This window comes from Spermophilus citellus (genome assembly GCF_964194105.1).
Source record: "Spermophilus citellus genome assembly, chromosome: 14".
Taxonomy (NCBI): domain Eukaryota; kingdom Metazoa; phylum Chordata; class Mammalia; order Rodentia; family Sciuridae; genus Spermophilus; species Spermophilus citellus.
Window position 1 is genome coordinate 60,836,878 of NC_138194.1, and position 15,731 is coordinate 60,852,608.

Below are 15,731 nucleotides of genomic sequence, written 5' to 3' on the forward strand. Positions count from 1 at the left end.
GTCACAGCAGTGATAAAACTGACTAAAACATGACAGATCCTTAATAGAAAAATAACAAAGGACTAATAATTAATAATATCAAAGGATTTGATATTTTTCTTTGGCATATAAATAATACATTTCAATAGTCTTGTGGTCCCTTTAGAGTGAGTTCAACATTATTATTAAAGAATTATTATCAATGATGTCATCAGACTTTGAAATGTTAAAATATTTTTTTCCTTATAAAAATTTTATTGCAGCAACCAGAATGCTGGGAAAAGAGATATTTTGGTTTATGGAAATTTTGGGGTTAGTTGAGTATTGAGCAGAAAGTCCATTAAGTTTTTATTTTCTAAAAATATAAAATCTTTCTCTTTGCATTGTGTAATTTAACACAGTGGACACACTTTAGATTTTCCTTCCTCCACAGGTGTTTCTATACTGGACCTTATTTAGAACTCAGTAATAGTTATGGAATGAAGAAAGATTGAATACAGGTAACCCCAGGAAGGGCTTTATTTTTTCTTAAGCAAATGTTGTCTGTGAGATTTTTCAGTGTTCAATTTGTTCAATTCTTATAAAATTTTAGTTTTTAAACATTGAACTTATTAGACTATTGAGCATTGAAATTATTTGGATCAGATAAACTATGTCAAATACATGGATTACTTGAAATTTACTATAATGTTATTTTTAGTGTTTAGCTCAATGTCTTGCACAAAATAGAACCTCAATAAACATGTGAAATAAATGAGTACATGATAAATACAAATTCCCCTAATATGATATAGTTGAGGTATTGATAGTTGGAAAATAAGCTCAGTCCTTTCTCTACTAGTCATTTTGCTTATTCAGAGTAAAGTCTACCCTATTGAGAGATTTATTTTTACTATTGCCATCTTATGCCAGAACACTCATTCATTCAACAATATTTATTGAATCTCATTTTGAATATCCAATACTCAATATTTATAGACTTTCTTTTAGACATTGTTCTAGAAATTGAGACTTGATGGGAAAAAAAACTTAAAAAGGATTTCCAAATCCGATAAAAATACATTATGTAAATATACTGTGTATACATATGTATGTGTCCATGTATGTGTGCAATTCCCCACTAAATGCTGCAGAAAAGTTTCACCTCTAAAGAAAATAACAATAATAAATACTAAGATAATAAAAAATAAGGGGAGGGGCATAAAAATTAATAGAAGAAAAACTAGTGGAGTAGACAAAAGGGAAAGGTTGAGATAGGAAAAGACAATGGAATTAATCTGACCTAACTTTCCTATGTATGTATATGAATATGCACAGCAAATCTCACCATCATGTACATCCATCCACAAGACACTAATTTTTAAAAAATACTATAAGCTAATAGAATGATCAGTAGAGCATAGGAAGGGAGTAGGGGAGGGAAGAGAGGAGCAAAAGGGGAAATACTGGGGACTGAATTAGAACAAATTACATTCCATGCTTTTATAATTATGTCAAAATGAATCCTATTGTTATATATAACTAAAAAGAACCATTTAAAAATCAATCAATACCTGTACTATGGGTATTTTTAAAAGATCTCAAAATGGATTTCTTTCTGAATACTAACATTTTTCCATTTTATTTCATTATAATAAATGGTCAATTTAATGAACTAGTGCGATAGTCTCAAAATGATCTGAACTCCTATTTTATTAAATAGATCAGTCAGGTTTGACATAATAGCTTTCTTATTTATCCAAACAGATATACACATTACCTTTGCTTCTCAGAGATCTGGAAGCAAATAAAGATCCTCAATAAGAAGTTTTATGTACTGGGGCTTAGTGCATAATAGCATACTTGGATGAGTGGATTTATACCAGAAATGAGAAGTTTATTGTGTGCCTAGGATGCCTCAAACTATATTAAGTGAGGGTATATAAGTGTGTGCATGTGTGTCTGTCCTGGCTCTATCTCCGTAGGCCACCCATCTCCTGTGAGCCAGTTTGCTTGTGACTTCTCTCTGTGGGTCCACATGACAGTCATTAGAACAACGCTCCTCATCAGCCTGCTTTTCTTTCGTGTTCTTCACGCTGATTGCAATGAGCCTTTGCCCACCCCCCTCACGTTCTTCTGGAGCATCATGTAAAACATGCTTTGTTGGATGAACTATAGTTTAATCCAGACAGACAATAAAAACTCTGTTTTTTTTTTTTCATTCCTTTCATTCTGGGGTGGCCATTTTTATTACTGCAAACACATGTTCTTGAAATGCACATTACAGCAAATTTGATATGGCTTGGGAGTTTTGCCTATTTCCCAAATTTCTTACACAGGCACTCTCATGGCATACTTTTAATACCATGGGGGAACAAAAACATAAAGAAGAGTTCTTTAAATGCTCTGCAACATTTGAATGTTTGGCTTTTTCCTGACAAGTCATTTGAATAACTGTCTCAATTTTATCCTCAGATCATGATAAACCGTCAGAAAGCCATATATTTTGACATAATTGTTTTGACTTCACCCTTAACCCCACAACCTGTGGGATATATTTCATTGAGTAGAATTTTGGATGGGCTATGAGTAACTAGGAGAAATGGATCTTGATACTTCAATTGTAGGAATGCTGCAAATAATTATCATCCACAATGTAGATCAATTGGCAAAATATTATCTGCATCTCAGATAACTTTGATATTGTAGTATCGAATTTTCTTTCTAAGTGGTGTGGAATAAAGTAGTATATTTTGAAAACAATAAGTATAACTACTTGGCCTCTGGTTCATTTCTTAATGTATGGTTATGGGACTGATGGTTTGCTGTTAATGGTATGGATAAGACCATTACTCTGGTCCTTTTCACCCAGTGAGACTTCATTTTTAACAGAGTACATTTTCTTTGTTTGAAGTTTTAGAAAGTTAATAAGCATGTTCAATAGATAGAATTCATCTTGGATGGCCTGATGCACCCACTTTACAGAAGGTGTTCCTCTCATCCCTGGACCAGGTAGGCTGAGTTCTTGAATTAGGAAACCTACTAAGCAAATTTTAAGAGATACTAATGAATGTAGGCTAGATTATTTTACCTATATTCTACATAATATTTTGACCCAATATTTTGGGTGTGGTCAACTTATATTTGAGATGTTAAGCCTAAAGAACAAAGAACACCAGTAAGTTGTACTACTATAAGAATAACTTACATATTGAAATGAAAAACTAGTTTTTTTTATCTTCTGAAAGGAGACTTGAGGAATCTGTGGACAAATAGAAATGAAGTTATGAGAACTGCATTCAGGATTTCCAAGAGAAAGAAGAGGGGAGAAAAGGGTGAAAATAAGCATTTAAGGCTTACTTAACACCTTTAGAATTATAGGTGATCAATCCTCATAAGAGAGAATATGCAAGATACAGACAGGCACAGACATCTTATGCAGACCCTCGAATTTCTAGAATATTACTATTCTAGAAATATCCATACGTAGATATTTAAAGCATAAATTTTATGTTACAAAAAATATGATTAGTTTGTAGAGCTACCATAACAAGTATCTCCTACGGGGTGGCTTAAACAAGAGCAGCAAAACATTTTTTACAGACTTAGAGGCTAGAAGTCCAAAATAAAGCTTTTGGGAGATTGATTTCTTCTGAAACCTCTTGTTGCCTTGCAGATTGCTGCCTTTTAGTTGCATTCTCACATTTTTTTCTTTTAAAAATTATTTTTGTCAGTACATTATAATTGTTCATAATGATGGGATTCATTATACCATACTCATGCCTTCATATAATTTTATTACTCTTATTCCTCTCCCTTCCTCTCTCCCCCTGATTGGCTTGCTGTACTCTACTGATCTCTCTTATATTATTATTTTAATTAGTGTATTATAGTTACTTATACAAGTGGGATTCATTGTGGTATGTTTATATATCATATGATTTTTGTGTGTGTGCATGAACATCTGCATCCTGATCTCTTCTTATAATAATACCAGTTATATTGAATGAACACCCACCCATATGACCTCATTTTATCTTAATTACTGCTTTAAAGCTACTCTCTCCAAATACAGTCACATTCTGAGCTACTGTGGGACCTCAAAATATGAACTTGACATTAATTTGGGGAAGAACTCAGTTCAGCCCATAACACTATCAACTCATACACACTTATCTGCAAGTTGGTTTTTCTACTCATGATCAGGACAGGAAGGCCTTTCCACGACAATAAAAATGAGTTTTGTCTAAAGCAATGTCTTTAGTGAATGTAGACTATTATATATATGAAAGTGACCGAAATACTTCCCTTTTGCTCTACTGTTTAAATGAGTTTAATTTCCTCTCTCCCTGTCTCCCTCTTTCCTTCCTTCCTTCCTTTCTTTCTGCTATTTTAAACACTGGTTCCATGTAATAAGTTCTTCCTTGTAATAAGGTCTTTTCACACAAGTTTAATTATGTAAATATGCTAATTTTCTTAAAGTGGGGCTGCTGGGGCAAAAATAGAATATTTCAAATTTTTGATGTTTTATCAGATTACTTAAAGAGTATACCAATTCACAGTCCTATGGGTAGTGTAGAAGATTTCTCAGTTCTTCCTCCAAATTTTACCAACATCAAGTATTATTACTTAAAAATCACTAATAATTTGATAGAAGAAAAATATGATTTTTACTGTTTAAATTTACATTTCTTGATGACTACTGTGTTTTAGCTCTTTGTTTATATGTTTATTGGTCCTTTCTTTTGTTGGTTATGTCTTCTGCCCATTTTTAATGCCTACTTTTTCTTTGACTTCAATTTTTATATTTAACCTTTTTAATCTAGAATTTATTTCATGTCGCTTAATTTTGTTTCAAACATGGGTTATTGGATAATCTTTTCTATAATGCCATTAATATATTTCTGGGCTTTCATATGTTTTCTCTTTTTTCTTACAGATTTTAATACTAGTATCATATTTTCAATTACTCTGCATTTGTTTATGTTTGATAGTATAAGCTCACAAATATTCTCCTTCAAAAATTTTTATTCTTATGCATTTAATACTCTATATGAATTTGAGAATTGTTGTTATTTTTCTAATTAGAAAAATTTGGATGGGTTCTTTATTATCAAATGTTCAGGTAGAGACAGGATTGGATTTAGGTTAGTTTTTTTTTCCCCTTTAATACTCAATTTAGAATTTTTAAAAATCTTGCCCCATCTTCTTTATGCTGCTAGATAAGATGATTATATAATTATCAACAGGACCCTAAGTTGTTGAAAAAAATATATTTGACACTTAGTTGAATAAACATAAACTTTTAATTTTAGAAACAGCTTTATTTTTTTCTTTTCCTTGATAATTCTTACATTTATTTCATTTTTCTGCCAAGTCAGATTATCCCAAGTTACCAAAATCTAGTGTCTGATGTTAGTTAGATTATTAGATTCTTCTAATAGAAAGCTCATTCTTTAATGTCAGCATGATTTCAAATAGGCTTGCTTTTAAAGACAAACAATTGTATTGGTTTCTGACGGTATTTTTCCGGAAATCTTATACTCTTCTCTCCACATTCTATGCCTGAGTTATATTGCCTTTTGACAAAACATTTTGTTCAGATTCATTCTCACCCACCTATCTCCTTCCTATCTTTAACCTGGTTAATTCCCACTTATCTTACTTGGCAAGGGTTCATCTCCAAGTTATACATTTCAGATACCCCTTCCATATCTATAGCATCATATTGTTCTAGTTATCATTTTAATTAGCGATTCCTACACTAGACCATATACTCTGTGGATACTAAGGCTGCATATAAGTTGTTCCTCACTGTAGATGTAGCACTGACATAGTGCTTGGCATAAATATGTGGCAATAGACAAATAAATGCTGAGTGACTGAGAACATGGTAATATTTTACACGAAGCCAAACATCTGATGTCTATTAAATACCAGTTCTTAACTCCTTTATGTGTGACTTATGTGTGTGTTTGGTTCTGGCTTTGAGGAGAAGTGGTGGGGTCAATGGTAAAGGGTCTATAGGCCTCTTGCTGCTCTTAATGCTGAATCTATATATAACTAATGAGTCATAGAACTTCTAGCTTTTAAGTGCTAGGGAAAAAGCCAGAAGAGTCTTTCTTTCCAGTAGTGTCCTTGTGTAGGTGGGAGCAAACTCTGAGTCTGATGGAATAATCAAAAGCAATTTTGTACATACACATGAACATGTAGCTTTGCTCTACTTCTCCTTCTACATTCCCACCTCCCAGTCATTAAGACCTTTTTATTAAACAACATTGAATTTATTTTGGGCCAGATTTCCATACTGGTATATTGTGGGAGACCCTAGGTTTTGTTTATGTTTTTTCCTCATTCTTGTAGATTTATGCGTACGTCTTTGAAAACATCAAGTCTGTCCGACTGGAAGCACTGCTCTTGTCTTTGCTGAGCATCGTGGTCCTTGTTCTTGTTAAGGAGCTGAATGAACAATTTAAAAGGAAAATTAAAGTTGTTCTTCCTGTCGATTTAGTTTTGGTAAGTATGAAATCAACATTTAGCTTTCTGCTATCCAGAGCCTGTCCGTGGTTGGGGTAATCGGCAGATGCTTACTATATTGTCTACAGTAACCCATAACTACTCCTGGGTCTCATTAAAGTAGGGCTAATTTGCGTGGCTATACATTAATGTAAGAATAGGAAACATTTTGAGTCAATAATTTAAAAAAGGAGGCACACATGTTCTCAATTTATACAGCATTTCTCATATGCTTTTAATTTTTTACATAAATAAGAGAACATATAACCTAGGATCTCAAAGGGATATTTCTAAGGGTGAGACTCAAAAGACATCTGTCATGATCCTATGTAAAGCAATAAAATATGATACCACCTCCTACTGATACAACATCTGTATGATATATAGAGAAATATTATCAACTAAAATTTTTCTGCTAATGATTATTAGTTTGTTTATACTTGTTACCCACCTAATTTTGCCTTACTGAAAGGATGCTCATAATTTTCATTGGTAGGGCAGGCTCTTTAAAAATTTGTTTTTGTTGTTGTACCTGGCAAAGCAGTGCAATATAATTTGCTCCCAAGGCTTGTGGCATGAAAATATATGTTTTGAAAATTTAAGCACCTTTAATGGGAACCTTAACCAAACAAAGTGTCAAATTGAAATATTAACACAACCACTTCTAATAAATCTACTAATTTATTCATAGCTTTATGGCATTTGTGTTATATATACACGCACACATCTTACCAATAGTGTCTAAATAATTTCAATTATTTAAAAAATATCCCTTTATAATGTTGAATATTGTAGGTTTAGGACTATAAAAGATCAGAACATTGGAAGCTGCCTCTTTATGGCACAATTCATTTCTACAGAACTGAGATGGAGGCCAAGTATTATGCTATACTCTTGACACTTCAGTGAGATACACATTAATAAATGTGAGCTACAACAATCATTAGCTTTCACAGTAATAATTCTGAAACATACCATCATTTCTCAAAGTCCTACAGATATTGAGAAATGCCTATCTTGGGAAGCTATACAATATAAGTTTCCATAAAATAAAAAATTGAAAATAACCCTGGGGGAAGGCTCTTAAGCTCATAATAAGTTGAAATTTTCTTCAAAACTAGTAAGAACTATTCTTAAAATAAAAGATATTCCATATACAGTGTGACAGTTATAAGACCCATGGCAAAAGTCTGAAAGGCTAATTCAATGATTTAAAATATTACTATTATACCAAAAGTACTGGTAAAAGCTCAACTATTTAAAAATTATAGATCAAAATATTAAACAAAACAGGAGTGGATTTTTCTATCTTGACTAATGTACCCTAGTAGTGACCTTGAAAACCAGGGTAGGGTGGAGAATTCTCCCACTTCTTTGAGCTGTGCTAGAATGCGGTGGCCTGAGGAGAGAGCCTCTTGGCTTGCTCCTTATCTTGCCACTCCTGCTTTATTCCAACCATGAGGGGATTCACCTGAATATGTGTGGATATTCCTGCTCCAGTGTCTAAACTCCAAACAGTTCCCCAAGACATAACAACTGTGTCTTGGCTTTCCTTGGGACACCCTAGTAAGATAGTCCTAGGGAAATAGACACATGGACAGAGGGCCATTTGGGCATGAAATAATATATTCCTCAGTTCCATACTGTAGATCAAAAAGAGAGGTACAGTACGAATTGGGCACATCTTCCTATCCCTACAGAACTCCCATTTATGGAGTAGGCTAGAGATGGAGGAGGGCAAGATTGGAATCATTAAAACACTGCCCCGCCCCAGCAAGATCTCCTAATGACTGAGTGTAAGGGTGGTACTGGCTTTATACACACACATGATATTAAATAACACTGAAGAGGGACTAAAGACTCAACTGATAAATAAATACAATGAGGAAGTAAGACACTGTCTGAAAGGCTAATTCTATGATTTAAAATATTACTATCATATCAAAATATTTATAAAATTTAACATAATCTGTTAGCAGTTTTATAGCTTTTTCTGTTTATTAAAATACTCAAAAGGTGGTTTCTTTCCCAGTTTTCCAAGGAATCTCCATATTGCTTTCCATATTGGCTGCACCATTTTGCAGTCCCACCAGCAATGTATGAATGCACCATTTTCCCCATATCCTCACCAACACTTATTGTTGTTTGTATTCTTAATAGCTGCCATTCTGATTGGAGTGAGATGAAATCTTTAAAAAAAATTCTCAAGACATATGTATACCTAATTAAAATAAACAAATAAATTTATAAAAAAGTCCTTAATCCGTTTGGCTTTTTAAGCTCACTTAATACTTTAGAAACTTATTCAGTTAAATATCAACAGACATGTACAGATAGGGGGAAAAACATACAAAATGGTATTATTGGGCATTAATTGCTAGACATTCCTTATTTCATTAGTGTAACTATGTTATACTTTGTTTCTGCCCATGTGTATGGTAACTTGTACTCTAAATATATAATTGGTTTATCTCTTTTAACAAGATAACCATTCCAAACTGATAACATAACCATGTGAAATTCTCAGTGTCTATTAAAATTATCCTAAACAGAGAATGTGAAAATGGATGGAAAATAGTCAGTTGGCATAGCTATAAAACACAGGCAGAACTGGCTTGGTATGTGGGTTAAACATGATGATGGGTATAAGCAGAGAACAGGTGACCCTACTTGGTGTATCAGTAACAGCATGATACTTGGCATGTATCATTAACAGCATGATAAGGTGTCCGAAGCTCCACAGGGGTCCTTTAAAAAGATTGGATCCAATGACTGTGAACTAATGTTTTACTTCAAGAAATAGTGAAAGTTCAAAATTCACAAACATTCACAGGACTGTAAATCATCACTTGTTACTAACATAGATTAGAGATATTAATCCACACTTCAAACTCTTGAGAGGTTGTCTTCATGGAGGGAAAATATGCTGTTTTACAAAGCATCCCTTTGTGTCATGACAGACAGGTATTTAGGTTGGACTGATGTGACTGTGTGCATGCACATGCATACATCACACACACACACACACACACAAACACACACACACACACACACACACACACTCATTCCTATATTCTCTATGTTTCTTCCCTTCCAAATTGGACACACTGGGTTGATATAAAAATATTAGAAAAGCCATAATACTGAGATATCATCTAATTTTGAGACTAAATATGTACTTTCAAAATTCAGAGTGACCTTTTGAGCTTTCTAAATATATTTTTAATTGTCCATATTTGTAGGATACAGTGTGACATTTCAACACTTGCATACAATGTGTCATGATCAGATCAAGGCAATGGTATATCTATCATCTCAGACATTTATCATTTCTTTGTATGGGGAACATTCAAACATCTTTATCCTCCTGAGCTATAAACCAACAGAATTCAGGCCTCCTGTCCAACTGCTCCTGTTCACCTATTACCTACTAACCATCATCTTTCCAGTATCCCTGACCTTTGGACTTCCAATATTTTTCTAATTTAAAAAAAAATGTGTAATTGCTGCTTTACTCTTGGTAATCATGGGACATGCATTGTTCACTTCAAAAAATGGTTTTAAGGGTTTTAAAAGACCAGTAATATATTTTTCTTTTTTTCCCCCGCATGGAACCTGGCAGATTATTGCTTCATCTTTTGCTTGTTATTGTACCAATATGGAAAACACATATGGATTAGAAGTAGTTGGTCGTATCCCAAAAGGGTAATGTAGTCTTCTAAAAATATAATGTCTGTCTGCTTCTTTTTTTGTTGATAGGGGAAGGGACTTGGGGGGGAGGGTGGGTAAGCATTTCTTTTCTTTTTGTATATCTTAAGGGGCAAACTTCTAATTAATGTCTATTACAAAATGATAGAAACAAATACTACATGTGAAGGGAAACAGTCAGTACTCCTAGACTATAAGTTCATACATTACTAAGTATGTTGGTAATTGCCGTACATAGCATTATTTCAGGTAGAAGATTCACATAATATTTATAAAGGTATTACTCAAAAAAGTGGAAGGTATTGAATTTGCCAATTAGAGTTATGCACTGGGGTTTAGTTAACCCTATTACCCCATCTACATATTCTTATGAATATTTTTATTTTACCTAAATCATTTTTTTTTATTTTTATTGTTGGTTGTTCAAAACATTACATAGTTCTTGATGTATCATATTTCACACTTTGATTCAAGTGGGTTATGAACTCCCATTTTTACCCCGTATACAGATTGCAGAATCACATCAGTTACACTTCCATTGATTTACATATTGCCATACTAGTGTCTGTTGTATTCTGCTGCCTTTCCTATCCTCTACTATCCCCCCTCCCCTCCCCTCCCCTCCCCTCTTCTCTCTCTTACCTAAATCATTGATACAGGTGGAAAAATATCATCTGAAATACCAATCCCACAGGCCTGGGTAAACTTGAATAGTGAGGAAAGCTAGAAGAAGAAAAGGGGGATTCCCACCTACCTATAGCCTTCCTCTGGACCCTAAGAGAACTTTTAACAACAGAGGAGGTGGTACACCCCAGAAGGCAGAAGGTCACTCCAAAAATAGGCTGAAAGAAGAGAAGGTATAAGAAGGTATAATAGAGAAAAGGTCTTATGGATTGTTTGCTTTTAATGGGCTGAATATACAAATAAGGGACAAAGTTAGAGTTGTTGGGTCCTCTAAGTTTTTATCTTCCACCCCTCAATTTTGCTTTCTAGCTATACCATAATTGAGGAACAGTAGGACAATTCTCAGTGATTAAAAAGACAATTTAAAAAATCTCTCTATTTGCCTAGGTGGATAAAGTTTAAGGGTGATGAATTGAATTTACTTGAATTTTCCAAAGTTCTCTCTGCCTTTCTACCCTTGAAAACCAATTTATTCTTTCTTTTTAGGTCAGTTTATTCATTGGGTACACTAAATTTTCATGAAATAAAAATCTCATACTTTGGCATAGTAGTAGTTTTTTATGGTACATATATTGGGACCATAATCATACAAATCAATTTGTCTTAAAGGTAAACATTAGTACATTGGGGAGTAAGACACACCTCTCCTCCATCCCCTCTCATTTTCTTATTTTAAGTGACCTTTCTGGAACCATCTTAAATAATCATAGATTGAACAAGACTTTGAAAATAGGTGGCGCTAAGATCCAATCCCAACTCAGCCATTCTCTTTATGATTTTAGATGAGTTATCTAACCTTTCTTGAAACATTCTTTCTTCCATAAAGTGGTTATGATGGTACTTGGTTTGGGGGCTTTTGGGAGAATTAAATGAATTAGCTAATAAGAAAGGACCAAAACTCTACTTACATACTAATAATTAAATCAACATGAATTCACTTCCCTTTTGCTTCTGCTTTTGCCATAGGGATTTTTTGATAAGTCTCATAAATGATGATACTTTGATTTAAGTGGTTTTCATAGTATTATCTGAAAACATTTTCAAATACCCAAGCTGGGTATTATTTGAGAAACATTTTAAGCTATTCTTTGAAACAGAGAACAATTAAGTATGGCCCTGTATTTGGCAACAGAGTAGATGGAATCTTTCTACATATTTTCTTAAAATATGTAAGCTATAGTGAAGTGTTTTGTGAAAGGATTGAGTTAAAAATATAATTAAGATAATTAACTCAATGGCAAATTCAAGAATTAACCCAAGAATTGTAGTTGGCAATAAACTAGTGTTTGCATATAGCACTGTAGTATTCTTTAAGGGAGGAAATACAATCTCCAATGCCGATCAAATAAATATTTGGAAAGGTTTGGATGAAAGAACATTCCAGAATTGCTTTTGTTTCTGATACAGGAAATTCTGATACAGGAGTCAGTTTCTGTGGTGTAACCTGAATTCCCTGGGTGTAAGTGCCAGTTAGATGCATGGAACTGAGCGTGTGGTCTTCCTCACAATTTTGCTTTTTTTGCTAAATAATGTTGAAAATAAAGGACTTTTAAAGGCAAGACTGCTTGGTTTTCTCATGGGTATTTCACTTATTTCACGTAAACTTCAGAGTCATTACTGTAGTTCCATTCATGGCAAGTTGTTACAGAAATTACATGAAGGTTGGCAACTTCAATTTGCTCTTTCTTTCCACAGAATTCCTCCACCTAGAGCTCCCCCAATGAACATCCTCTCTGCAGTAATCACTGAAGCTTTCGGAGTGGCACTCGTAGGCTATGTGGCCTCACTGGCCCTGGCTCAAGGATCTGCCAAAAAATTCAAATATTCAGTCGATGACAATCAGGTGGAGTGTGTCCTCAGACCATTTTCACCCCATTGTACTAGTGTTCTATGTACTCTCAGATCCTGAAAATATTAAACTTAGGAAAACTATAACTTCCCTAAATATATAACATGAATGGTAGGAAAAAAAAACAACAGAAGAAAAATCTCCATCAATCACAGAAAGCTGAAATCTGGCTTTCATTGTTAAGAATATGTAATATATATATTTTTAATACTAGGGATTGAACCCAGGGGTGCTTTCTGAGACAGAGTCTCACTAAGTTGCTGAGAGCCTTGCTAAACTTGCTATCCTCCAGCTTTAGCCTCCCTGGTTGCTGGAATTATAGGTGTATACTTAAAAATTACAGGTGCCTGACTTAAAAAATACTTTTTTAAAGAGAGAAAAGCACCTTGATATTCTCTATCATTTGATTTTAGCCAAGAATCCAAATGTATTTATAACTGTATATTAACTTTTAAAAATTATGGATTTCAAAGTGCAATACTGGTATTGTTCTTAGTAAGACAGTGAAAGATGTGAAGGTCTTTTCTAAGAATACCAAAGAATGAAGATTGGGTTGTATTTCTGAATATATTTCTGACAGTGGATTGCTTCAAGTTTTGTGGCCCTTCAGAGCTGCACAGATCAGAAAAGAAGCTGTGGTGTAGTGGTTATGAATGCTAGACCTGTGTATAAATCCCACTTCTGATATTATGTGACCTTACTCCTGTGTCCCAGTTTTTTAATCTTCAGAAAAGAAGATTTATTCATTCTATAGTTGTATATTGACTTAACTGTGTACCAGATACTGACCTAGGTATGAGGGATACAGTAGTGGACAACATGGACCTTGTCTTTCTTCCACTTTTCCCCATGGCTTCCCAGGATCCTTGGGTAGAAGCCTCATTATCATGGCAGACAAGAGTGTATGTGACTTGCTGCTGTCCCATTTTCTCTCTGCTCTCGGTCCCCTTTTATACTATGTTCTAGCCATGGCTAACCATCTATATTTTCCTTGAATCCTCTAGCTAATGCTGTTCCTCTGGATATCTGACACAACTGCCTTATTTCAGTGCTTCTCTCTTAGGGAAGGCATCTTTGGTCATCTAAACTCTTAAACTCCAAATTTCCCTTGGTCGCCACTGCTTTACTTTCCATATTTATCTTTTTTTTTTTTTTGTGGTCAATATTCCCTTACTAGAACCACAGCTTCTTGAAGGCAGGAATGTTTGTCTATGTTTGCTGACAACAACAAATGCAGGCAAACTGTTAGGAGGCTTTTGCAATAATCCAGGAGAGATGTGATGACTTGGACCAGGATATAATGATGAAGGAGATGAGAGTGTCAGGATTCCCGATGGCATCTATATGCCAGCTGCGAAAAGAAATGGTGTGGAGAGTCTAGACTCCAAAGCTTTTGGACTAAGCATTTCAAATTTAAAGTGTGGAAGAATTTGGGAGGACCCAGTTGAGGTGGTAGAAATCTGTCATTCTAGATAGTAAGGTTGATGTATTTGTTAGTCATTAAATGGCAATGCTGAACAGCAAGTTGGCTGTAGAGATCTGAAGTTCAAAGATCTAAATTTGGGAATTGTCATTGGATAGTTCTGTTTTTGTTTTGGTAGCTAGATATAGCTGAAGAGAAATAAAGAATTGAAATGATCCAGTATTTGCAATTGGTTAGATAGGAGGAACCACAGTGGAAATTGAGAAGGAAGGTTCAGAGAGGCAGGAAGAAACCAGAAAGTATAAGGTCCTAAAAGCCAAGTGAAAGAGGCTTCATAGAGGAAGAAGCTAGTAACTATGTCAAATGCTCAAGTTTTAGGCCAGGTAAAGTAAAATCTAACCATTGAGTTTAGCATTGTGGAGTCATTGGTGAACTGATAGGAATAAAAGCCCCAGTGTAATGACTTAAAAGAGGAGAAGCTGGCAGCAGAGAGAATAAATAAATAGTGTTTCCTTATAAGGTTGTTATGAGATTGAATGAGTAAAGTGCTTAGAACAGTTTCTGGCTCATTGTAAGCACTCAATAAATGTTAGTTATTTTTATTATAATTGTTAAATCCCTCTCAACTTGTGGGGGAAAAGAGAAATTGAATACTAACAGGCTTTTGCAATAATTTGTCTCTGACAATTGTACCTGTGGTCTTTAAGAATCCATTGCGATTAAGAACTTATACATTCTCCCATTTTCAATCTTGCAGGAAGTTTTGGCTCATGGCCTCAGCAATGTGATTCCTTCATTTTTCTTCTGCATACCAAGTGCTGCAGCCATGGGGAGAACGGCTGGCCTATATAGCACAGGGGCAAAGACACAGGTAAGGTGATCATTCAGCAGGGACAAAAGAACAAAAGAATAGCAATAAGGAAACTTCTGGGTCTCCCATTATGAGAGTGTGGGAGTGATAGTGTCTGTAAGTCCTGAAAGTATTTCCACTTCTTCAAATTTTTTGGAAGTCTCTCCCTTTCCTCCCTCTCTCCCTTTCTCCCTCTCTCCCTCTTTTCTTATGAACAGCCCTTCTCCAGGCTAAGTGATTCAATAAACAAACTGGAAAATTCTGTACAAATGGCAGCTTTGTTGTTAGCAACCTTTGAAACCAAAGCTCCCTCTAGTGGTCACTCTGATATTTTCCTATTCATCTAAAAAGTCATGGTGACTTTTTTTTTTTTTTTAAATAATTTTGTTCACTTCCTTTAAATAAAATAAAATCCATTATATGCAAAACCAATCCTGACACTGGAATTCCTGTATATAGAGATGCACAGTGAAAGAATGTGGCACAGAAGTCTGTGAATATTTTAAGAGAATAATCAATTGCTACTTTTTTTTTTTTTAAACTCAAAGCAGTTTGATGTTTATCAGAAGCCTACCAAATACCAGGAATTTGCTGGGTGCTAGCAAGAGGATGATGATGATAGGGAAGATGATGTGTTGTCATTGATAATGGTATTGGTGGAAACAGTAATAGTGTATGCCAGGAATCCAATGTCATGTTTTTATATAAGTGAACTCATTTTAATCCTTTAGGCAATTCTATGA

The 15,731-nt window shown here is 34.4% G+C and overlaps 1 protein-coding gene across 3 annotated transcripts in view; it reads left to right on the forward strand.

The window, feature by feature from the left end:
• The window catches only part of SLC26A7 (solute carrier family 26 member 7), a 100,571-nt gene that overhangs the window by 45,958 nt on the left and 38,882 nt on the right, over positions 1-15,731 (forward strand). For all 3 annotated transcript variants that reach the window (XM_081266852.1, XM_081266851.1, XM_081266850.1), the window contains 4 exons: positions 6,322-6,474; positions 10,097-10,179; positions 12,562-12,709; positions 14,896-15,009. In XM_081266852.1, coding sequence (XP_081122978.1) covers positions 6,322-6,474; positions 10,097-10,179; positions 12,562-12,709; positions 14,896-15,009 — 498 coding nt within the window. The remainder of the gene's footprint in view (positions 1-6,321; positions 6,475-10,096; positions 10,180-12,561; positions 12,710-14,895; positions 15,010-15,731) is intronic.